The sequence below is a fragment of the Pelodiscus sinensis genome, chromosome 2 (genome assembly GCF_052426305.1).
Source record: "Pelodiscus sinensis isolate ZL-2025 chromosome 2, ASM5242630v1, whole genome shotgun sequence".
NCBI classification, from domain to species: Eukaryota; Metazoa; Chordata; order Testudines; family Trionychidae; genus Pelodiscus; species Pelodiscus sinensis.
The window spans coordinates 80,843,801-80,870,143 of NC_143053.1; the positions used below are offsets into that span (position 1 = coordinate 80,843,801).

At 43.6% G+C, this 26,343-nt stretch overlaps 1 protein-coding gene across 10 annotated transcripts in view; it reads right to left on the minus strand.

Annotated features, from left to right (window-relative positions):
• The window catches only part of GREB1L (GREB1 like retinoic acid receptor coactivator), a 223,253-nt gene that overhangs the window by 56,510 nt on the left and 140,400 nt on the right, over positions 1-26,343 (minus strand). For all 10 annotated transcript variants that reach the window (XM_075920892.2, XM_089776291.1, XM_089776295.1 and 7 more), the window contains 5 exons: positions 19,751-20,077; positions 17,585-17,713; positions 16,935-17,069; positions 8,591-8,788; positions 1,418-1,598 (listed from right to left, as the gene is read on the minus strand). In XM_075920892.2, the coding sequence (XP_075777007.2) occupies positions 1,418-1,598; positions 8,591-8,788; positions 16,935-17,069; positions 17,585-17,713; positions 19,751-20,077 (970 nt within the window). The remainder of the gene's footprint in view (positions 1-1,417; positions 1,599-8,590; positions 8,789-16,934; positions 17,070-17,584; positions 17,714-19,750; positions 20,078-26,343) is intronic.

Sequence of the window (26,343 nt, forward strand, 5' to 3'; positions counted from 1 at the left end):
CGCTGATCAGTTTCAGCAGCGGCTGAATCTGGAGCCAGTTCCGACTTACATACAAATTCAACTTAAGAACAAACCTATTGTCCCTATCTTGTACGTAACCCGGGAACTGCCTGTACTGATGACTCCGGACTGCATGTGGGTGCCAGCTTTAAAAATGTACAAGAGTCTCTAGCGGGGGCTCATGTGCATTTCAAAATGGCAGCACAGCATGGAGCCCCGGGTCAGCGGGGGACTCAGTCTCCCGCTGACTCCAGGCTCCATGCCGCGCTGCTGATTTGAAATGCCATGCGGAACTGAGGTCAGCTGGGGACTCCACAGCTGATCCTGGGTTCTGCACAGCATTTCAGCTGAACCTGGAATCAGCTGGTGACTCCAATTGACTATAGCTTCATGCAGCATTTCCCCAGCTGATCCTGGGTTCCACGGAAATGCCACACTACAGCCTGGGATCATCAGGGGAGTCCGCAGCTGACCCCGAGCTCCACTGCCGCACAGCTGATCCCCGGCTCAGCTGTGCGGCGCTGTCCCTTTCAAATGCCGAGGTTACATTTCAAAGGGGCAGCACCGCATAGCTGAGCTAGAGATCAGCTGTGTGACACTGCCCCTTTGAAGTGGCCCCTCTTCCCCCCCTTAGCTGCCTCTACCTGATGGGGGGCGGGGAGGAACAACTAGTCAACTGACTATCCAATAAGCATTTGCTAGTCCTTAACATCCCTAGTTATGGAATGAACATGACTGATGTCTCGAAGAACACCAGTTACGGAACAGATAACTAAGTGTCTTCTTCAAATGATTGTTCATGTCCATTCCACATTAGGTGACTCCAAATAGCCACCCACAGAAGAGGGTTGGAGTTAACGGCCTCACTGATTGCATCAAAGCTCTGCCAAACACATCATCATCTCTGGACTGCTGAGTGAAAATACAGCGAGATGTAAACGTGTGCACCAAGGATCACCTTGAAGCTCTACAGATGTCCTGAACAGGTACATGCACCAGAAAGGCTGCCATAGACACCGGAGCTCTGGTTGAATTGGCCTGGACAATCTGGGGTGGAGGGATCTTTTCCTGCTCAAAGCAGGTCCTTATGCAAGAGGTGACCCAGTTGGAAAGCTGCTGTGTGGAAACTAGCAGGCCTTTTGTTCTATCGGCCACAGCAAAAAAGAGCTGCATTGACCTGCAGAAGTCTTAGTACATTCCAGGTCCTTGCTAGGGACTCAAAAGTCTGAAGTTGACCCCAACTTGAATATTAAATTGCATCTGAATTATAGTTTTAATAAATACCTAGGCTACACAAAGATTATGACTCCTGTTTATGAATCTTTAAAGAGAAAACAGGCTCCCAGATCATAATTTTGATTAAAAATCATGAATATACAATAGAAAATTGTTTTTCTTCGTTATGTGAAACACTTACCTAGTTAAATCGATGTGTGCGTTGTCGTGAACCAGCACAAACAGAGTGTATGGATTCTGCTTCACTCGTCTCATAAAAACTTCAAACTTAGTTTGGATTTCATTGTCTAGCCGTACTACATATTTCTCAGCTTTCTGATAGGCTGTTCCGTTTTCCTCTAGGCCCAAGTCAACAAGAACACCTTCCAAAAAGAAAGAAAAAATTCCGTTGCCATTATCCACAAATAAGGCCTTGTGTATACCACTGGGTCTTGTCAGTGAAAGGCAGCTTTTATTGACAGAACACTATACACTGCAACGCTACTTTTGCCAATAAAAATCTCCTATTTTCAGAAAATAAAATGACCTCAACAAGAGGCAGAGTGCTTTTTGTGGCAAAATAATATCAACAAAACATCAGTGTAGATACTGCACTTGGTTTTGTCACTACAAATGGCCTCTAGGAGATGCCCTAGAATGCCCATCCCAACCAGTCTGGTCAGCAGTTCAAATTCCATTGCCCTGAAGCCAGATAAACAAGCATCCACACCTCTCCCTTTAAAGGCCCAGACCTTTTTGAAATTCCACTTCCTGTTTGCTGTGTGTGGAGCTCTCACATCACATCTTCGCAGCTGACTATGGCAGTTTCACATAGCAAAGTCTCTCTCCCCTTTGAACCACTGAAGAGCCGTTGGATCTGCTGAGTATATGGGGAGAGGAGGCTGTTCAGTCCCAGTTCTGCTCCAGCCATAGGAATTTGTATACCTGCAGGCAGATTTTCTCTGAGTTTTCTGAGAAGGCTAAGGATGTGGCACAGTGCAGACCAAAAATACAGGAGCTGAGGCAGGCATACCACAACGCGAGACACAAACCGTTGCTCTGGCGGTGTGTCCAAGAACTGCCACTTCTATCGGAGCTGGATACCATCCTCAGTGATGATCCCACTTCCACCACCAAAGATACTTCAGAGGGGCTGAAAGTAGCAGGCAGCAGACCTAACCCCAAGGACAAAGTCATGGATGAGGAATTGGGAGAGTGTTGTGGAGCCCACCCAAGGCAGTTGTCACAGCAAGACAGAAAATCTTTTAATCTCTAGAGAGGTCTAGCCTGGCCCAGCACTCCATCTCCAGTGAGGATGATGCAGCAGAGGAGATCCCTGCCAACTGATCTTTTTTTGAGTTCATGCTGCTTGCTTATATGACATACAGCTGTCCTTTTCTCTGCATACTGTAGAAGCGTGTGAAGGGATACCATCAAGGACTGCTTATACAATATGCTTCATATATGCAGAATGACCATGGATTGTGTGTTTGGCAGATTAAAAGTGTGCGGTTGATGCTTTTACAGCAGGTGAGATCTAAAAGAGGAAAACATTCCCATGGTCATAGTAGCCTGTTGCAAGCGCCATAATTTCTTGTGAAGCTAAAGGTGAAAAGTTTAATCAGGGATGCAATGCTGACACAGACTGGCTGCTCAAAACCAGCAGCCAGGCATATAGCAGGGGTACAGGAGGGGCACAACAGAAAGCTTTGATCCAAAATTTTGATAATGAGCTCCAGTAATTTGTATTTCAGTACAGTACTGTGCCATGCTTCATTCATTTTTGTTAGTTTATTTTGCTTATAATTGGTTTTGATAGCTGAGTGGGATTTGTAATAAGCAAATTATTAAAATTTATGTATGTTTTACTACCAGCAGCAATCACTATTTGTAGGACTCAAAGATAGGTTATCTTTCAGAGAGTTTTTTTTTTAATAAGAACCAATTATCACACAAAATGTTTGGTGGGAAGGGTTAGGGAGGTACTAGTACTGGACAGGGGAGGCTGTCGTAGCTGTGCGTAAGTCCAGCTATCATTTTGGAAGCTGTCTGGTACCAAGACACTCCAGGAAGTTGCAAACAATGTGTAGGGGGAATTTGGGGAGGGCATGAAAAACAGTTCTGAAATGGCTGTGGAGGTGGGTAAGCACACATTTGTTTTGCCTGGAGTATATTAGGGGACTTTAATGTCTGTATTTGCACCTCCATCATTCGCTCCTGAGCCTTTAGAATATGCTCCTCACTATCCTTCCTGTCCCACCTTTTTATTTCTCTTAACTCCTTGAGCTCTCTTTTTTCTGACTCAGAGGACTGGAACACCTCTTGGAACATGTCCACCTTGGTCGCTACCTCATGTAGTGGAGGCACTCCGCTGGTGTGTAGGGGGTTGCCCTGAAGGCCACATCTGCAGAAGCACAAGAAACAATTCACAGAAGCATAATTGTTGATTCAATGCTGTGCATGAGCTATTGTAGCAAAATACAATTCTAACACACCAATCACTTTCTCTCTGTCTTTTTTCATGCAGACTTATCAGTAAACACCCTAAACATGGTCATCCCAGGTGAAGGGTGGGCATTAAAGATGGGGCAAAGGGTCATGTTTTCATGTATTCAGTGAAGGCAACTGAGAACAATATAGTAAATTCTACCACCACTGTCCATAGGTGGAGGTCACTGAAGCCAATCTCTCTCCTGAGCATAAGTAAGGATGAAAGGGTGCATCTGCTGCACAAATGCAGTCTCAGACCTGGTCCCTATGCTGCTTGCTTTGATCCCTGTGCAAGTGATTGCTGAGTGCCTCCAGGAAAGTTTCTTAGAGATTTCTCTGAAGGATTCCCATGAAATCTCAGTGTGTATTAACATGCTGTTCAGTCACATTACTTAGCTGCAAAGGGAATGTGGAGCACAATTAATCACTGGTCTTGCACATTTCTATTCCTTCACCCACTTCTACAGTATACAGAGCAAAGGACAGCTGTACATCATATAAACCAGCAGCATGAATTTAAAAGATCACGTACGAGGGATCTCCTCTCCTGCATCATCCTCACTGGAGATGGAGTTCCTGAGACAGGCTAGACCTTTCCAGAGTGGAAAAGACTTCCTGACTCACCACGACACAGCACGACTCTTTTGTGGGCTCCACAACAGCCTCCAACTTCATCTATTTATCAACAACATTGCCCCCAAGGTTAGGTCCATTGTCTGCCACCCGCAGCTCCTCCAAAGCGTGCTTGGTGGTAGAGGCGAGATCATTGCTGAGGATGGCGTGCAGGTCCTGATAGAAGTGGCACTTCTTGGACACAGTACCAGAGCAATGGTTTGCCTCTCTTGCATTCTGGTATACCTGCCTCAGCTCCTTTATCTTTGCTCTGCACTGCACCATGTTCATAGCTTCTCTCACAAAACCCACAGGAAATCTGCCTGCAAGTATACAAGTTCCTACAGCTGGAGCAGAGCTAGGACTAAACAGTCCCTCTCCCCATACACTCAGCAGATCCAACAGCTTTGCAGTGATCAAGAGGGAGAAAGCATTTGCTGTGTGCAGCCGTCATGGTCAGCTGGGAAGATGTGATGTGAACGCTCCACACCAAGCAAACAGGAAGTGAAATTTCAAAAAGGTCTGGGTCTTTAAATGGGGAGGGCAGATGCTTGTTTACCTGGCCAAAGAGCAGCAAAGTGTGAACTGCTGACCAAAGTGGTTGGGATGGGAATTGTGGGTCTGGAGGCCATTTACAGTGACCAAGTACAGTGGCTACACTGGTACTTTGTTAGTATGATTTTGCTACAAAATTGCTCTATGCCTCTCATTGAGGCCATATAATTTTGTCAGCAAAACAGGAGTTTTATTGGCAAAAGTAGCATTATAATGTGTACATCTCTACTGTTCCTTCAATAAAAGCTGCCTTTTGTCAACAACACTCTGTAGTATAGACAAGGCATAAGTGGGATAGATTTACTTTCACTGTGGTGAGTGAAAGTTATTTCCTCCTGCTAAATTTCCTCCAAGGGGATGGATTTATGAGCACTCCAGAGACTCATAACTTTACTAGAAAAAATCATTTAGATCTCTGTAATTTAACAGAGTCAATATGGCCCTGAGTCAGGTTAGACTCAGTGACACAAAGTTAAGTTTCTCTGTATTTAGTTAATGCTTTCTTCCTACTGGACGGACACCTGAGAAAAGATACTTGGGCATCCCCTTCAAAAATTCATAAGCTTACAATGCCTCTTGCTTTCTATTCCCTGAGGCAAAACTAAAATTGCTAGCATATTCCTCCCTCTTACTTTAGTAGGCAGGAAGTACAGTAGCAGCTTTCCTGGCTCAATTAAAGCTGTTTTGGGAATTACATTCAACCTATGCATAAAGAATAGCTGAGAAAGAACCTTTGCTTAGGGCACAGGAGCAACAAAACAATAAACAGTGTTAGACTGACTAAATAACAGAAGGAGAAAATAATAATGCCATTATATAAATCAGTGAGGCACCCTCTTTTCAATTGTTGTTAAATTATTGTCACTATCTCAAAAATAACACCAAAACAGAAAAAGAAGGGATGCAAAGATGGACAATCAAATGTATTAGATGTATGGGAGGCTTTCTGTATCAGGAGAAACTGAAAAAGACTCGGACCCCCATTTTAATTTTTATGGGGAAAATAAAGGAGAAGCCTTGATTCCAGGAACACTCAATGTAGTTCCACATGTCAATCTCATACACCAACTAGGGAAATGTGCTCTAGATGAAATTCTGGGTGCACAAGTAGTTAAAAAACACACACTCAGATTTGCAGTCAAACCAGGAGGACGTATATAGAGGGATCACACAGAGGTCTCTACTGCGTCTGGTACTAATCAATATTTTAATTAATTATCTGGATAATGGACTGGAGGGTGTGCTTATATATTTTAGAGATGACATCAAGTTAGAAGATATTGCTAGAATAGTGTTTCTTAAACTTTTTAAGACCATGGAACACCAAACAATTTTTTTTTATGTGGAACATCTAGGGTGTTTTTTGTTGAGCAAAAAAAGAGCCAGGGAGTAACTGAAATGCTGTTGTGGCCCCTTTAATTGCCACGTGTCCCTACCGAGCTTCCATCAGGCGCCGGGAAAAGTAGAAAAGACACAAAAACCAAAGTAGTATAAAAAACAAACGAGGTCGTGGTACACCTGTGAGTTGCTCATGGAATACTAGTGTTCCATGGAACACAGTTTAAGAAACACTGTGCTAGAGCATTTTGGAGGACAGGATTAGAATTCAAAATTACCTTGTTAAATTGGAGAACTGGTCTGAAATCAACAAGATTAATTTCAACAAACAAATGCCAAGTATTACTCTCAATGAAGGAAAAAATCAAATGGACAACAAAACAGGAAATAATTGATTAGGCTGTAGCACTGTAGAAAAGTATCTGGAGGTTATAATATATTACACATTTAACAGGAGCCAATAACATAATGCAGTGGCAAAAAAAAAAAAAGCAAAATATTCTAGCTTCACACATTACTCGGCACAGGTGAGGTCTCAGCTATTGTGTCTTGTTTGGGGCACCACACACTAAGAAATATATGGTTATATTGAAAAGAATCCAGAGGAGAGCAACAAAAAAGATAAAAGGTTTAGAAAACTTGACTTGTGAGGAAAGTTTTAAAAAACTAGACATGTATAGTCCTAAGAAAAGAAGCCTAGGAAAAGGGAGAGGCAACAATTTGAAAACAATCCTCAGATAAGTCAAGGACTGTTAAAAACAGGACTATGATCAATTGTTCTCCATGTCCACTGAAGATAGGACAAAAAGTAATTTGCTTAATCGTAGCAGGGGAGATTTAGGTTAGAGGCATTAACCAACTCTCTATATGGACAGTTAAGTACCGGCCTAAGTTTCCAAGGGAGATTGTAAAATCCCCATCACTAATTTAAATTTTGTTAGGAAATATTTTTATAGTCATGACTTTTTTCTGATGAAAACCAATTATAATTATTTAAAACCCAGCATAATCTGGTGTAACAAGTAATGCATGCAGCTAATCTAAATTGCAGGATTGTTTATGCAAAATTTAGTATCTGTAGGTAATTGCAAAGTATGACTTTATTTTGTACAAACAAATCCACAAACTCTTCAAAATATATAGCTTAGTCCTTTACATAAATAGTCCATAATCATCTACTATATATTTGAGAGAGTTTGCCTATGTGTGTGTCTATCTGTTCAAGAACTCCTCCTGAACAGTAAGATCTAGGACCACCAAATTCACTATCCAGCTTCCTCTTATCACAACTTAAGCAAGGTCAGGGTTTGGTTGTGCCAGGGAAATGGGATGTGCCTTGAATGGGATTGTTTCTCATAAAACCAAACAGAAAAGAGACAGAATCACCAGGCAGGTGAAAGGGGCTGACTGGGGGGTACCCCACCATCCAGGACTGCCCCTGCCCTAAGCCTCCCACCCCCCAGTTCTGCTTTGTGGGGAGTGGGGGTTGAAGCTCCACTCCCCAATTCACACTGGAAAGTTGCTGGCTGTTCATCTTCCTCAGGGAGCATTCCTCAGTCTGGCTGGGAAGTGCAGGAGGCAGATGAACTTGGATCTTCCCCAGCCAGGGGACATGCACTCATCTCCCTATTGTACCTGCTGGAGCTGCAGTAGCTATGAAGAGGCACCTCTCACCTGGCCCCAAGCTGCTGCCGTGAGAGAGGGCTGGGGTTGTTCTCTCCCCCCAGGGCAGCCTGCACACTGAATCCCTCATCTCCAGCCTTACCTCAGAGCAATGATTTAAATGAAGTAAAGCAAAAATTAATTCAGTTATGGACCCAAGCAATACTTGGTAACTCTTCTGATATGAAATATGACAATTTTAAAAAAAGGATACAAACTGTTATACTTCAGACCCAACCACTAACTGTTAGGGAAAGGAAGAAGGGTCCTCAATAAGCAGGTCATTTCATTAATTGTCCACTAAAGGTTTCTTGTACATTCCACAGAAATATAGGCTATTGGCAATAGCCAGCCATAGGACACTGGACAAGACAAGACCAATGTTTGACATATGGCATGCCTGTGTTCTTACGAATAAATCACACCCAAAATCCAATAAACTATTGTGAGGGCAAAACGAAAAGCCATTCGTTCATCCTTGTTATCTTGTTTCAACTGCTAGATGTTACCTCAGATCATAGCTCATCTAATCTTCAGGTAAATATGGCAATGCCTTCAGAATGCGGAGTTTTTTGGAACTTACAAGTGACACTAAATAACTCAACAAAGCTAGGACCTCCAGAATACATTTTGAAACGTTTTATTTTAGCACAATATTACAGAATAGATACACACCCAGATTTTATTTAATATACTACTTTCCTCCCCATCTCTTTACCTGATTGTCGAATCCGTTGAAGGGTTTGCTGGACAAGGACCTCTGAACGAGGGACTATAATGATGAAGTCCACTTTGCTGAAGTGGCCCAAATCCAGGCTTTGATTGCCACTGTCTGCTATGGCACATACCTGGGACAAAAGCTTTCTGGCAACTGTAAGCTGTGGCTGATAAATTTGGAAGGTGTCAATATCCAAATCTAGTTAAAAAAAAGGCATTGCGATTTAAATTATTTTATATTAAATAACAGCCTTCTGAACTCTGGTTTACATAATCAACAATCATCAACAGAATAAGTCCTAAATTTATGGTGAAACTGGTGCATGTCACCACCACAGAATCTACTTTTCAGGTCAAAATTTGGCTACAAACAAGATGCTGTCTTCAGTATAGTGGCCATTTTTTTTCAGCACATGAAGTGTTTTGAAGCTTACAAGACTGCAACCCAATGAAACCTCAGTGACTATGTAGCAAACTGCAACCATCAAGGGAACAGATGCATATGCAGTTCTAATCTTCTCTTGCCACATACAGTTCTTTGAACCTGTGGACACATCAGCCATGGACTGCCGACACTGCTGTGCTCAATCACCAATGAATGACACTGACACCTACGACTCTGCTGTAACAACACTGAAATGCTTCTCACTTACTGGGTGGCAAGCCAATTGGTGAGAACTTACCTGTAGAGTTGAACCATTGGAGTTTCTACTAGGGATGTTAAAAAGCAGGGCTCAAAAAATGTGTAATCATTTACACTAGGGATGTTAGCATATAGAAGTTTAAACAATTAAACGATATGGGCTTATTGGTTAATCCCCATGACTACATGCACTTCCCCTAGTCCTCCATTGCTGCCTCTGTATCCAAGACAGCATGAGGGGCAGAGGCAGGACCTGGTGCCTGTGATGAGCTGGCTTTAAAGCAGGATCCTCGCACACACGCCAGTTCCTGTGGAGCCACCTATCCTCTTCTCCTCCTCCACCCCACCGGCCGAGGCAGCAGCATGGAGGGTGAGGGGTCAGGCTGGAGTTGGTAGACACGGGAAGCCAGTTACCTAGCCAGCTCCCCATGAGTCTTGGTCCTGTGGAGCCACCTACTACCCCACTTGCTGCCTCCTACAGACACAGCAGGGTGAGGCAGGCAAGAGCTGGTGCTCGGAGGGGGGAGCTGGATTCCCAAGAGCACCAGCTCCATGGACCCACCTGTATCATAAGCAGCAGCTAGGGGGGATGGGTGGGGAGCGAGGATGCCGGAGCAGCCTCTATCCACGGAGAGCTCAGGGTCCCCAGTGGACAGGGACTGCTGCTGTCCCATGTTACTACCTCTGTATCAGAGGCAGCTGTGCAGGGCAGCAGGCAGGAGCCAGTCCATGCAGGAAAGAGAGATTAATAGTGGGATCCCCTACAGATCTATATTGGGACCAGTGCTGTTCAATAAATTCAGAAATAATCCAGAGAAGGGGGTGAAAAGTGAGATGGCAAATTTTGCCAACAATACAAAATTATTCAAGACAGTTAAGTCTTGAATAAGCTGACTGCAAAGTGTTAAAAAATGTTCTAAAAAAACCTGAGTGTCTGGGGGGTGAAAAAAAGTGTATGAAATTCAATGTTGATAAGTGAAAATAATACACATTGGAAAATAAAAGCCCAGCTGTCCATATAAAATGAAGGGTTCTAAATTAAGTGTCACTACTCAAGTAAGACCTTGGAGTTGTCATGGATAGCTCTCTAAGAACATCTGTTCAGTGTGTGATGACAGACACAAAAGCTAACAGACTATTTGAACACATTAGGAAAAGGATATGTAGTAAGACAGAAAATATTATGTGGCCACTGTATAAATCCATGGTATGCCACACCTTGAATACTGCATGCAGTTTTGGTTATCCCATCTCAAAAAACCATACAGGCAGTCCCTGGGTTACGTACAAGATAGGGACTGTAGGTTTGTTCTTAAGTTGAATTTGTATGTAAGTCGGAACTGGCTCCAGATTCAGCCACTGCTGAAACTGATCAGCGGCTGACTACAGGAAGCCCTAGGCAAAGTTGCTCTGCCCCCGGCTTCCTGGAATCAGCCGCTGATCAGTTTCAACGGCAGCTGAATCTGGACTCCTGGGACAGAACAGCTGGGGCGCTGCCGGGTAGGTCCCCGCAGGACCAACCCGGCAGCACCCCAGCTGCTCTACCCCAGGCGTCCCGCAACAAAAGCCTGGTCTGCTGCCGGGGGGGGGGGGGGGGGCGCACTAGCTGCGCACCCTCCCCCCCCCCCCCCAGCAGACCAGGGAGACCTGAGCAAAGCCGCAGAGGCGCAGAGGTCCCGCCGCCTCTGCGGCTTTGCTCCTGTCTCCCTGCTGTGCTGGGGGAGTCCCCCCCCAGCACAGCAGGGAGACCCGAGCAAAGCCACACAGGTGGCGGGACCCTGCTGCCCATGTGGCTTTGCTCCTTTGCCCCGGAGCAAAGCTGCACAGGCGGCAGGGTCCCCCGCCTCTGCGGCTTTGCTCCTGTCTCCCTGCTCCTGTCTCCCCCCCAGCACACCAGGGAGACCCGGAGCAGCTTTTCTCGCCCCGGAGGACGAGAAGAAGCAATAGATTCTGAAAGACTGAGCCCTTAGAATTGAATCTCTAGGGACTGGTTGAGAGATTTGTCCATGTGCCAACCAGATCCTCCTCTGTTGCAAGGGGAAGAGAAAAGTGGGAGCCATTCCCATGCCTGTGGGCAGTTACCCTCTGAGAGCTCCCCTGAGGGCCACCAACTGAAGGAGAAGAGGAGGGTAAACATCAGTCAGTGTGGTTCCCTACCTTTTAAACCTCAGTATGTAGTTAGCTAATTATGTCTAACGGTTCTGAGTTTATTTTCAATTTTGAAATTGTATTATTTTAAATTATAAATTGAGGGCCAATTTTCTTCTCTTAGGGTGTGTCTAGACTACATGCCTCCTTCGACGGAGGCATGTAGATTAGCCAGATCGGAAGAGGGAAATGAAGCCGCGATTAAAATAATCGCGGCTTCATTTAAATTTAAATGGCTGCCCCGATATGCCGATCAGCTGTTTGTCGGCAGATCGGGGCAGTCTGGGCGCGATGCGCCGACAAAGAAGCCTTTCTTCATCGGCACAGGTAAACCTCGTGAAACCAGGTTTACCTGTGTCGATCAAGAAAGGCTTCTTTGTCGGCGCATCGCGTCCAGACTGCCCCGATCTGCCGACAAACAGCTGATCGGCAGATCGGGGCAGCCATTTAAATTTAAATGAAGCCGCGATTATTTTAATCACGGCTTCATTTCCCTCTTCCGATCTGGCTAATCTACATGCCTCCGTCGACGGAGGCATGTAGTCTAGACACACCCCCAGTGTTATTACCTTTTATAAATTAATGGGGGAAGCACAATTGAGGCAAAGCCAAGAAAAAAAAAACACCACACCAGTAATATCCTGACAGGCCAAGAAAACGCCCACCTTGCCTCTTTGTCTGGGGGAGAGACCACACTTTGAGGGCCCGTATCTTACTGATCACTTAATTCATCAAGCCACCCCTTACATGGTATTCCAAATAGGTTACTCCTTTTGTAATCATCTTACATTTTGCTGGCTTGGTCATAAGTTCTGCCTCATGTAAGGCTTTTAACACCGTTCTTAAATGCTGTAAGTAGTTTTCCCAGATAGATTGTAGGAGACAATATCATCAGTGTAGGCCACCACATATTGATGGTGATATTTGGGGATCTTATTCATAAACAACTGGAAGGTGGAAGCTGAAAAGTATGGTCTTAATATTGGAAATGCCACAAATGGGTAGAGGAAAGAGTTTGCTCTTGCAAGGAAGGGGATAAGGTGATCTGACAGGAATCTTATTGATAGTGTTTAGGTGCTTTGCTGGTCCTAGCCATTCTAGTAACTCATCCTCCATTGACACTGAATTTTGTGATGCACTGACCTTCCTGAAGTTGATTCAGAACAAAACCATGCCGTCTGATTTGGGAACAAGAACTATGGGGCTCTTCCATTTACATTTGGATTCTATAATCACCGAGGGTATGTATACACTACCCCACTAGTTCGAACTAGTGGGGTAATGTAGGCATACCGCACTTGCAAATGAAGCCCGGGATTTGAATTTCCCGGGCTTCATTTGCATAAGCGGGGAGCCGCCATTTTTAAAACCCCGCTGGTTCGAACGCCGTGCAGCATGGCTACCAAGGGCATGAACTAGATAGTTCGAACTAGGAAACCTAGTTCGAACTACCTAGTTCGTGCCCCGTGTAGCCGCGCTGCACGGGGTTCGAACCAGCGGGGTTTTAAAAATGGTGGCTCCCCACTTATGCAAATGAAGCCCGGGAAATTCAAATCCCGGACTTCATTTGCAAGTGCGGTATGCCTACATTACCCTCCTAGTTCGAAGTAGGAGGGTAGTGTAGACATACCCCATCTGCCTTCAGCATTGCTTGTATGTCTCAAACAGCATCCAACATCCTTCGTGTCAATGTCTAGAGTTTTCGTTGACAACCTGGCCTGGGCTAGTTTCTAGGTGACATTGGATCAACCATGTTTTCCCTGGACCTTTGAAGAACCCTGCTGCAAAATCCTCCATTACTTGGACAAGTGACTTCCTTTGTGCAGAAGATAGACCCTTATCCTCTTGCTGTTGTCGCTAAAGCTTCACCACTGGTTATCTGGTTCTGCTGGAATAGGAGGCATTCTAACAGCCTCCCAGCTCCTCCAAGGTTTGAAAATGCTCATAAATCAAGAAGACCTTGATTTCATTCCTCCACCAATATCGTCTGATCTCATAGTCCATGGACTTTACCTGCCTGACAACTGTGACTGGGCCCTGATGTTGGGCTATTAATTTGGGCTTGGCTGAGGGCAGTAGTAGAAGAACATGATTATCCATCTGTAAAATCTGTAGTCATGCCCCTCATGGTAACAGTGTTCTTAGGAGTCCTGGGCCTTCCTCAGATCCTCCCTGGAAAACACCCCTCACATTTCCAAATTGCTCCCTTAACTGTAAGATACATTAGGCCATGTTTAAGCCCCCCATGTCTTGCTCTTCCCAGCCTTCTCATAGCAGGTCCAAGACGCTTTAAGATGGCAATCATAAAGCAACTCAAATGAGTAAAACCAAAGAGAGGTTTGTGGGACCTCCATTATGGCAAACTGGAGCAGTTGCTCCTATTGCCCACAAAAATAGCATGTTAACAGGCTGGGGTTGCTGGCCTCTTTCCTAGATGTAGGGAAACCCACTTGCAGGAAACTGTCCTGACCTCTATCTGTGAGCCCTGCTACAGTTATCTGGGGTGGTCTGCCAGTCCCACTGGGAGAATTGCACCCGCCCTCCTTGCCTCTCTATGGCTGTCTCAGACCTAAAGGGCAGTCCTCTCATCCAGGAGGACTTCTTTAGGATCAACCCCCTGTGGTTGACTGCTGAGAGTTCTCTCACCCTCTCCCGGGTCCCCTGCCCTACTGATGTATGGGGTGATTCTGCCTTTCGGTGACCCTTCCGCTCCTCCGTTAACCTGACTGCTTCTAATAGTGGCCCTACGTGATTCTGTAGCATCCACTCTCCTGTCCTCCATGGGCAGTATCTTTATAAATTGCTCTGCCACACTAGTCTCAGACACTTGAGTCCCCAAGTGTTCCTCTGGGCAGAGCCACTGCCAGCAGCATTCCTTCAGCTGATATGTTACCTTTGGGGCCTATGTGTCTTGGGATCTATCTTGGTCATAAAGCATTGGCAATGAGTCTGTTCTGAAATATCCAAACAGGTAAAGATGGCGGATTTCACTTGCTTGGAATCTTTCATCCACTCTGAGTCCAGATTATGGCAGGTGCACGATACCAGAACTGTTAAGTATGGTGGCAGAATTGGAATCCATTGAGGGGGGTGTCTGATTGCTAGTGCCACCACCTCAAATGTGACTGAAAAGGCTTCAAGATCATCCTCCAGTCTGACTGTGATGAGCTTCACTGGTGCAGGGGGAAGCACTCCTTCAATGGAAGCATAACTTCCCCATCTCTCCTTGTGAGCATAGGTCCGGCACTATCTGCTGTAACATTTCCTTTGGGTGCTCTTGCCGCTGGGTCATCTGTTTCTTCCGCAGGTATTGTTTTGGGTGCCTTTAAACTGCTGCTGGATCAGCCACTGCTACAGCAACTGCAGTTGCTTAGTAGCTTGCTGCTGTTTCTTCACTGCCCACTTATACCACCACTCTGGTTTCATTGTGTGTGGAGCAGCTGAATTCAAATCACCTTAAAGGGTTTTTTTTTCCTTATAGCAAGCATAATATACCCACGTTCTCCACCATTTGTGTGGGTAGTGGGGGACTCCCTGGTTCCCTTTTCTCCCCAAGTCCCACTGTCCTTTGTCCAGCTGGGAACCCTTAAGGGAGCTCTCTGAGGGCAACTGCCCACAAGAAGGGGGCTGGCTCTTCCTTTTCCCTTCCCCATGCAAGAGGTGGAAGACCTGGCCGGTATGAGGACCAGTCTGTTAGGAAGCCCCTGAAGGCACCAGTTCAAAAGTCTTTGTCTATTGCTGCTTCACAGGGTTTATCTTCTACTCCTCTTCCTAGAGCGTATTGCTTTGTCGTGAGCCATTACGGCTTTAGGACAGTGTGTGTCACAGCTATCGCCTCCTCAGCTAGACGTATCTGTTACCAGCAGTCTCTGGGTGGAACAGACATCTTCCTGTTCATCACACCTTCCTGTGGTAGTTCCCCACATTTAAGCTGAGCTCCTCACCTCCGAGGTGAACACAGCTTGCCAGTATGTCTCATCAGCATGGAACAGGTCCAGAGGAGATCACTGGCTTCCTCCATAACAGTTCAGGCAACTCATTACAGGGGGGCCGGGCCAAAGCTTCTCCAACTACACTGGGGCACTCTTCCATTCAGTGCAGTGGCTGCTGTCAATAGAGCCTGGCTGGGGAAGGGCAGCAATGGCAGGCTGCTCCCCCTCTCCCGCACAGACTCAGTTGCCTGAGACATCTCCCCACCACTCTCTTGGGCACTTTCGGCCCCCGTCCCCAGAAGCAGAGCCTGGGCAGGAAATGGGCTGCAGCCACCATTCCCCAGCTAGACTCTCTCCCAGGCAGCTGTTGCTGTGCAGCGAACATGCAGGAGAGAAAAGACTCCAATATACTCAGCCCGTCTTGGAAGCTAGTCTGGGCAGTGTCTGCTGCGTCCACCCACCCCAGCCAGCTGGCTAAAGTGTAAAGAATAGTGACCAGGAGCCAGAAGCCAAAACACGCTGGCGGGCGGGGAGAGGGAGGAGGAACTGACACAGCAGGAGGACCGAGTCCCTCCTCACCCACAGGGGGTGGGATAGAGAGAAGACACATGGAAGAGACATTGCTTGGTCTTCACTAGAATTTTACCTTGCTTGAGTTAAGAACACAGTGAAGGCAAGATCTCATCAAGGTTTCAAATGTATCTATCAATTGCCTAGTTACTGGCAACAAAGGCATCGCTGTAAATCAGTAAAACAGGTCAAAATCTGCCAGACCAAGTCATTCAGCTCTGTAGAGCAAGAGCTGAGCCTCTGACTGGGCGGGGCTGATTAATCATCTGTGAAGCTGTGCTGCCAAGCAGCTTAGAGGGAACACTGATCAATATCACTTACTTTGCTAATACTATGATATAAAAATGAAACAATCATGAAATACTATATTTACTGGTAATATTCTGAAAAGATAAGAGGTAATTAAAGTCATCACTAAGGCAGCTAATCCATCTTCAGCTCATCCATTGAGCCTATATATTACATTATATGTCAGACTGAGCAATAGAATTAAATAATCATGGTATTTGCCCTTCTAGGGCACTTTTGATATAAGGAACATAAAGCACTTTCCCAACATTAATTAAGCCTCATAGCACATCCACATGGTAGGTACAATCACCAGTTTTATATATATATGGAAACTGAGGTATGTCAAAGCTAAAGTGATTAAGACACTTGCACAGGGTCACATAAGCAGTCTGGGCAGAGTGAGAAACAGAACGTAAGTTTCCTGTGATATAAATTCAAGATCATACTTCCTGTCCAGGCATAAAAAGCTGAAATCAGTCCAGAGGGTCAGCAATAAATGGGAATTTCCATATGCTCAATTTAGTTTGTAGCACAAAGATAGAGCAAAGATATTTTAACTTAAGAACTGCCAAATGTAGAAAGAGGAAGTTTTCTGTGCTAGAGTAAAGTTATTACAAAAGACCTCATGCCAACATTATTGCTGTGGTTTTCCTTTTTGCATTCAGCCAGTGATACTAACACTTTCAGCCTGGCTGAACAGGGTCCTCAGACTACTTTGTGGCAGATGCATCTTATGAAACCCAGCAAAAGAAAAACATTACCCAAGTCTTGTGTTGAAACCATGGCAGCTGCCTCCTGCGATGACACACATTCATTAACATTTCCATTAAAAGGGATTACAACATTGTCTCCTCGTTGCTGCTGCATTTTCTCTAGCAACTTGTCCAAATCATCACCTACGTAAGAATTTAACAAACAAAATGTGTCTGGAAGGAATTAAAGATGAGTGATGAAAATCTTTGTAACTGATGTGTTGCAATATGTCACATTCACTATCCTCAGTTTTACTAGTGACTTGGCATTTGCAAAATGTTTAACTCCAAAAGAAAACCAGAGTTGGATATTTCACAGCTCTTCCTTTGGAACTGGTAGTAATATTTGATGAAATCAAATATTGAACAAATGCCCTTCAAATATGTTGACTGAGTAGAACAATTCAACTTATGAAGTGGTTAAAACGGACTGAAACAGAATGGGGAAGCTCTCAGGGCCCAGCCAAGCAGGAGAGAAAACATGTCTTAATGGTCATTAACCAAGGCAATGAGAGGATGGGAGTTCTCCTTTGGCATTTAATAGGGGATGGGGAGCTGCATTTTGCCCACTGCTCCTTACGTTGACTCCTAAACAGAAGGTAACACAGAAGAATCAGGAGATTATTCTGTTAGTAGAAACTATCCTTAAACTCACTCACCTAAAGATGTGTTTTTGAAATGTGATGCCAGGAAACTAACTTTTCCTGTGATGAGCTCATAACTGATCTCTTTTAAAAACTCACTGGTTGTAAGCATGCTCTCTGCCAGTGCTCTAGACTGATACTGACCTAGAGAACAGAAAGGACAGATTGAGGTTAAAAACAGTGCATTCTCATTATAAATCCCCCAGTGTGTAATGGCCTTGTGGAAGTGATGGGCTCTACTAATGTTCAGCCTTTGGCTTCCATCCCCTTTTGTATAAGAAATTGTATGGGGGAAATGGGGCAATCAAAAAGAAACACAGTCAAGTCTATGCTGATGGGACACAGGAGAATACAGTAAAACCTATGTTATCCAGCACGCCCAGAGATTAGGGCGTTCTGGTTATCTAAAAATTCTGGTTATCCGAGGGTCCCATCAACCTAGGAAAAACCAATGGACAATAATAGTAAAACTCAAGTTTTAATACTGGCAGTTTTGTAGTGTGAGGCAGTTGGTTTAATTTCTATTTTAAGTTAAAGATGATTAGTACTTCTTAAATAAAAAATTGTTAAGCCAGTCATGGTAAACCAAGCCAGGCCTGTGTGCCTGACGGTGTGACAGTATTGTGGCTGCGGGCAATGCAGGTTAAAGTTTTCTGGTTAACAGAGCGCCGGATAACAGAGGTTTCACTGTATTTTGTGCCATTTTAGCACATTCTTTGCAAAGCTATTGTCCATAGTCGTGCTGGTCCATGAGCTATTCTCTGGCAAAAGGAGATATACAATGTAACCACTTGTTTTTCAGAAGGGATGGAAAATTCTGGTTAAAAAAAAAAACGAAGAGGAAGTTGCCCAATTTCTTTTCACTCTGGTAGACAAGACTAATTTGTTTATGTAACAAATGGTGCAATGTAGTCACAAATTCATATAAGGCGCACACAAATTTATTATAAAGGCCTGCTCTGAATAAAAAGAAACCAACCAAACAAAAAAAAAACCACACACCTATCTGGCAGATATAGTGCCCTGTATTTTATATTTAGAGCCCTACCATATTCAGTGATGAAAAATGTGTCATGTACTATGAAATCGTTTAAGTGCTTTTATCCTATACCATACAGATTTCACCAGAAAGACCAGCATTTCTCAAATTTGGGGTCCTGCCTAAAAGGATGCAGGAGGATCACAAGGTTATTTTAGGGGAGGTTCATGGTATTGCCACCCTAATTTCTGTGCTGCCTTCAGAGTCAGCAGCTGGTGAGTAGCAACAGCAGGTTAGGTGCCTAGCTCTGAAGGCAGCACCCCGTCAGCAGCAGCACTGAAATAAAGCTGTCAACACTGTATCATGCCACGTTTACTTCTGTGCTTCTGCCTTCAAAAGGTGGGTGGCCAAAGAGTGGCAGCTGCTGACAGGGTCTACCTCTGCAGACAGCAGCACAGAACTAAGGGTGGCAACACCATACCAAGCCATCATTACTTCTGCACTGAGGCTGGCAGTGGCTCTGCCTTCAGAGCTGGGCTCCCAGCAACTCACCACCACTCTCCAGCTGCCCAGCTCTGAAGGCAGTGCACGACCAGAAGCAGCACAGTACCACAACCCTCCTACAAAAATCTTGAGACCGCCACAAAAAAAAATTCTTTTCTTGGATCAGGACCCCTACAGTTACAACACTGTGAAATCTCAGGTTTAAATAGGCGAAATCATGAAATTTACTATTTTAAAAAGCCTCTGAACTTAAAATTGACCAAAATGGACCATGAATTTGTTATGACCCTATTCATATTTGTTATGCGAAATTACTGTAGTCTAGTAATTTGCATTAGGTTGTCAGCATTATGATGTAAGAATTGTATAGCTGTCATTTAAACTATGGAAAGAGGTACACACTATTTTGAATAAAGGACACTTTGGGTAATTTCCCAAGACAGCTATTCCAAAGAGCAAGGTTTCAGATATCCCAAGTAGAGTGACTCTGTGATGTTAGTGAATCTACTTCAGGGAGGAGCTGCTGGAAGAAGTTACTTCACAAAATCCTGCTAGAGTAGGAAGAGAAAGGGGTAATATTATTGCACAGGTGTAAAAGGGGAACAAAAACTATTAAGAAAAGATTAAAGATGAACCACTTGATCAAAATGCTTAATGCAACTGCATTTGTAACCCCCTCATATAGTAAAGTTACTCACCTAAGACTACTACACAGAACTCATTTCCTCTATTCTTTGATGCACAGATTGCAACAACATAATCTGGTAGCCTTTGCTGATGTTTCATTTCATTGAGAGATCTCAGAGTTTCTGAAATGCCTTCAGCCAGAGAATTCTGGGTAACGACCACATGCACCAAGTCCCGAGATACACTTGTGATTAACCTAGCAAGCCAAGGGAGTTGACCTGGTGACACTGAGATACACTGACCACTCATTTGCAAGGATCGCTCTCTCAGTGTGAACTCCTGCATAGCTTTCAGCATGATCTGTTCAAATTCCTCCCTGAGGGGTATCTGGTCAGGACCTGCAATAGAAAAGATCACCATCTGTCATCAAAAAGTTGTCACACCAAGATCAATCACTTGCTCATCCATTTAGGACATTCTTTTAGCACAGTATTAGCATTATTCATATTTTTAAATGGATACTTAGCAACATGCACGTGTTCTCATTTCTTCTCTGTACAAGCCATTTTTTTAGATAACAAATTGTCATCTCTTTCCCATCTTCTTTGCCCTAAATAATCAGACTACTGAAAGCTAGACACAGCTAGCCTCCCATGGTTCTGAAATAAAAAAAATCTCAGCATTCACTCTCAAACTTTAATCACGCCCATGCCAGTTACCACAGATATCAGCGTGTCCAGCATTCTGCTTTTCCCCATTATCTCCACAGGTAAACTGAATGACTCCATATGTGTTACAGTAGCCTCTGTCTTCATGCGGTTTCCATTGTACACAGGGTTTACAGTTTGGTTTAGTGGCTGTCAGCAACCCCGCTATACAAATCATTTCAGCGCCCATGTTTGATTCTGATTTTTTCAATAATGTAATGTAACAAAACTTCAAACTTCTAATCTTAAGAGTTGTATATATTAAGGGTTTTCGAACTCTGGGTCACTGCTTGCAAGGGAAAGCCAATAGCTGGCTGCGAGATGCTTTGTTTATCTGCCCCTCCACAGGTACAGGTGATCTCAGCTTCAGTTGGCTGTGGATTGCTGTTCTTGGCCAAAGGGAGCTGCGGGAAGAGGTGTCCTTGGAACGGCAATCCATGGTCAATGGGAGTTGGGATCGCTTATACCTACCGAGGTGCAGGCAAACAAAGCATCTCACAGCCAGCTTATAAGCAGCAACCCAGAGTTTAAAAACCCCTGATATATACAATGCTGGAACTTGTTTGCTGGGCTTTCAAAATTCATGTCATGAATCTGAAATGGTGAGTTAGAGGCTTTATACCTCAGTATCGATCCCTAGAATCACCCACATTTATTAACATTTGCCTCATTAAAACAAATCTGTTGAGCACTTCCAAGGATATCCTCGCACAGGGAAAACAATATATATCTATATAGATATAGATATAGATATAGATATAGATATAGATATAGATATAGATCAGAAAATATAACCATATTTTGCCAAACTCCCTCCCTAGTGCCACAGGCAATAGATTCACATTTCAGCAATTTGATCTTCAATACCGAAGAGCAGCCATTCTGCAACTAATTTATATAAAAGGCCCAAATTCACTTCAGGGTTATTTCAAGGCAAAATATATATATACACATATATAGTGGGTAAAGTGAAAAGGAAAAGAACTAAAAGGAGTAGTTTTCTGGTATGTGGAGAAAGAAATTGTTAGAGTACTTTGCAAAAAATCTGGAAGCAGCTTTTCATGACAAAAGCCTACCCATATACCACCATTGCTAGCTAATGCACATTTGTTAGACACATTAATATTGTATTATACCCAGGATGTGGGCAATTACATTAAGTGAATTCTCTTCTGTCTTTCCCCCTTTCGGTACATATATCTTTATAACTTCCCTTTAGAATGGCTTCAGTTTCTGAGATTATAAAAATATCACATCTCAGATCACTGAAGAGAAGAGTAGGGGGGAAATAATTGGTAATGGTTTGCTAAAACTGTTGTTGAAGATCTGGAGGGAGAAATGATCACCATCATGAAAGACTGCACAATATCTGCAACGTACCACAGAAAAGAACTAATCACTACTAAAAGCAAAACTGGCCAAATGAGATCAGTTACGTAAGACAAAAATTTTGGAGCTCAAAGGAGATCAAGTAAACCCAAGACTGATGGAAGCAATTATATAAATGGGAAGATCCCAAAGCAAGAAGGACTTAGTGAGATTCTAAGTGATGTCATTATACTTAATCAAATTCATCCCCAATTTGCCACATTAGAATGCTGCTTAAGAACAAGACAGAACTGCATTTGAATAAATAAGAGAAAAAAAATTCAGAATTAAACTACATTGTCAGAGTCAGCAATATGGAAATATTTGCAGATTAACAAAGAGTCTATTATCATAAGTAAAGTACCGTATATTCCGGCGTACAAGACGACCTCTGAAGTTAAAAAACATCCCCCAAAAATCGGGGGTCGTCTTGTACGCCGGATGCCCCGCCGTCGGAGCCCCTCCGCGGCTTTGAAAGCCTCGGGGGAAGCCGGCGGGGGGGCATCCCAGGCGCGCATGGGCTGCCCGCCCTCCGGAGCCCCTCCGCGGCTTTGAAAGCCTCGGGGGAAGCCGGCGGCGGGGCATCCCATGCGCGCCTGGGATGCCCCGCCGCCGGCTTCCCCCGAGGCTTTCAAAGCCGCGGAGGGGCTCCGGCGGGCGGGCAGCCCATGCGCGCCTGGGATGCCCCCCCACCGGCTTCCCCCGAGGCTTTCAAAGCCGCGGAGGGGCTCCGGCGGGCGGGCAGCCCATGCGCGCCTGGGATGCCCCCCCGCCGGCTTCCCCCGAGGCTTTCAAAGCCGCGGAGGGGCTCCGGCGGGGGGGAGCCCAGGCGCTCCTGGCGGCTTTGCTCCCGGTGCCTCTGGTCTGCTGGGGACCATCTCCAGCAGACCAGGGACAGCGGGAGCAAAGGAGGCGGAAGGGCGCTGGGTATAAGATGAAACCCTATCTTTTAATTAAAAAGATAGGGGGTCGTCTTATACGCCCAGTCGCCCTATACGCCGGAAAATACGGTATAATCACATGGTCCCTAAGTTATCCTTCTTCATGGTGATAATCTAGTGGTATATGTTTCCAAAGTACTGATGGATAGTCAACAGAATTATGATCAGATGGAAAAAAGAAATTTAGATATTGATCTTGATTGTGAACCTCTTCATGAGCGTAACTTGAACTTCTCGAGCTAGAAACAGGCCAAATATTGCTGTAAGGCTCAGTTCAGAAACCACTGTGCAAAGTACCATTTAAACTTCAAAAAACAATAATGATATTTCAAACATGCACATTAACTGTAAAATTCAATTTGGTAAAGAACTTCTTAATGCGAACATGTTTTCAAGAGTGTCCGTAACCAAAGAAAGCAAGGAGCAGCAGGAAAGAGGCTTTGATGTAAATTGATTGAAGTGCTACCAAATTCTGAAAAGCACCAATAAGAAACAAATAAATTCTAAAACGGTGGCCAGCAAAAACCAAACAAACAAACAAGCAAAAAACAAAACCCACCAACTCCATACAATTTACTAGGGAGATGAAATTGCTACATATGATGAGATTCTGTTCAAAGGACATTGCATCATAATACCTGAAAACATGAGGTTGAAAAATAGTAAGTATAACCCACAATGTCCATAAGGGCACTCTATGGTGTACTAAAAGATGTACCACATTTCACCCATCAATGTTGCCATCCAAGAAAAAGGCTGTCAATGTGAAGTTGCAATGAAGTAAAGAATGTAAAAGAACCACTGAAACCACACAGGTTTCCTAACGGCTTTTGATCTAGAAAAATTACAATTTGTTAATGGGGTTACTGCTCAGTTAAAAAAAACACCTTAGGTATTGCACGATACAATGTTACAACTCACACCAAAAATTGCATTTTTCTACAGATGAATCAACAACAGAAAGTGGCCCACAACCACAAATGGCTCTGTTTTGCAACAGTCTGTGGTATCAGCTTAGGCACATTATAAAAAAAGCCCTCATCTAGGCACAGTCAAAATGAGTTAGCTGAAAAAATCGGCATAAAGAGGAAATAAATTGATAACAAAAAAAGAATTCCAGAAGGCCACAGCATATTACCACACGACTCACAATCTTTGTATCACCTGTTCAGAGAGATTAATAGGCTATAGGCATTGGCACTATGGTTTTTGCCCTCACAAGTTTCTTGAACCAAAGGCAATTAACTCTCAAAGTTATGGAAGAGTTAGCAGAAGAGAAGAAAATACTGTGACAAGAATGCCAAACAATTACTCACCAAACTAATAGGAGAGAATGTTGGGTGGCTCCCTGCCAAGTAAAAGCTACATCATCTGCACCAAAAGTAATGAATCATAAATCATCCCAACCACCAGTAAAGAAGAATAGGAACCCTAAACAAAACCAGAGATGACATGGACTCTCTTTTTCCTGTGAGCATCACAACGCTAAGAAAGTGTTCTTGTGGTGATCCAAGCAATACATGCCCACCCACCTACTGACCATGAAAAACACCAGGAGGAGTAAACACAACAGAGATTATTTTATCTGGCACTGGTTATGTAATACTGTGCCCAGTTCTGACATCTACAACTCAAGAAGGATGTTGGTAATTGAAGCAGGTTCAGAGAAGAGCCACAGAATGATTAAAGGATTAGAAAATATGCTTTACGGTGATAAGAGTCAAGGAGTTCAATCGATGTAGCTTAACAAAGGCTATGTCTAGACTACATCCCTCTTTCTAAAGAGGGATGTAAATTAGACATACTGTACTGAAATTACAACAAATGTAGCTGGGATTTGAATTTCCTGTGCTTCATTTGCATAATCATGTCATGGCATTTTTTTGAAAAACGCTATTTTGAAAGTGAAATCATGGTCTAGACGTGGTTCTTTCAAAAAGAAAAGCCTTTTTCGAAAGATCCTGTAAATCTCATTTTTTGAGGAGTACAGAATCTTTCAAAAAAGGCTTTTCTTTTAGAAAGAACCGCGTTTAGACCATGGTTTCACTTTTGAAATAGAGTTTTTAGAAAAAACACTGTGATGCAATTATGCAAATGAAGCGCAGGAAATTCAAATCTTAGTTTAATTTGCAATTTTGATATGTCTAATTTACATCCTTCTTTCGGAAGAGGGATGTAGTTTAGACATCCCAAAGAGAAAATTAGGAGGTTGACTTTCCCAAGTACCTACATAGGAAACACTCAATAATGGACCCTTCAGTCTAGAAGAAACAGGTACAACATAATTCAATGGCTCAAGGTTGAAGCTAGACAAAGTCAGATGGGAAATAAGTGTAAATGTTTACAGTCAGAGTAATTACCAGTTGGAACAACTTACCATGGTTGTGTGGGTATCTTCATCTCTGAATTTTTAAATCAAGACTGGCTGTTTTTCTAAAAGATCTGCTCTAGGAATTACTTTGAGGAAGTTCTATGGCCTGTGTTATATAGGAAGTCAGACTAGATGATCACCATGGTCCCTTCTGGCGTGGGAATCTATGAATTTATGATGCTCCAGGTGAAGGAGATCCTGGATAATTATTCTAAGAATAAGAAGTGGCAATGTGATCAGAAATCAGTCAAGATTCAGAGATAGTTGTTAGCAATAGAAATGTGCAAAAAATAATCTGTGCCAATAACAAGGCCAATAAAACAAAGACAGCCTCAGAAGGTGGCATTCATTTCTCTGCTTCCAAGGCGCCTCTGCATCTTGCTTGTATGAAGCCAATTTGCTCTAGATGACAAGATGAACAGTCTCAATTAAATGTTCTTTTGGGATGCTTTTCAAGCACCCAGTAAAATATTATTTTACCAGTGGTCAAGAATTTTCCTTATTGTTAATTCTTGACATCAAGAAAGGAAAATTTCACATTGGCTATGTCTAGACTGGCATGATTTTCTGGAAATTCTTTTAATGGAAAAGTTTTCTGTTAAAAGCATTTTCAGAACAGAGCGTCTAGATTGGCACGGACGCTTTTACGCAAAAGCACTTTTTGTGGAAAAGCGCCTGTGGCCAATCTAGATGCGCTTTTCCGCAAAAAAGCCCCAATCGCCATTTTTGTGATCGGGGCTTTTTTGCGGAAAACAAATCTCAGCTGTCTACACTGGCACTTTTGCACAAAAGTTTTGCGCAAAAGGAACTTTTGCCCGAATGGGAGCAGCATAGTATTTCCGCAAAAAGCACTGATTTCTTACAGTAGGAAGTCAGTGCTTTTGCGGAAATTCAAGCAGCCAGTGTAGACAGCTGGCAAGTTTTTCCGGAAAAGCGGCTGATTTTCCGGAAAAACTGGCCAGTCTAGACACAGCCATTAGGTTTTATGGGAAAATCCTACAGAATTTAGAAGGGAAGCCTCCAGTAGAACTATAAGATATTTATGCTAAAAGTATTCATAATTTAGTGGAGAACAATAGCCATTCTATACATTTACCCCCATCCAGTAGAATAATATAGCAATGAGATAATTTTCTATCATGTTCTCTTATACAGGTCAAAACATTTATGGAAAGGTTTTCCTTTTCTACTACATTTTTGCTAGGTATGTTAAATATTGGTTAAATGAATAGTTGATAAACCTCATGAATTCTTATTGGTTATTCAACCATCCTCTA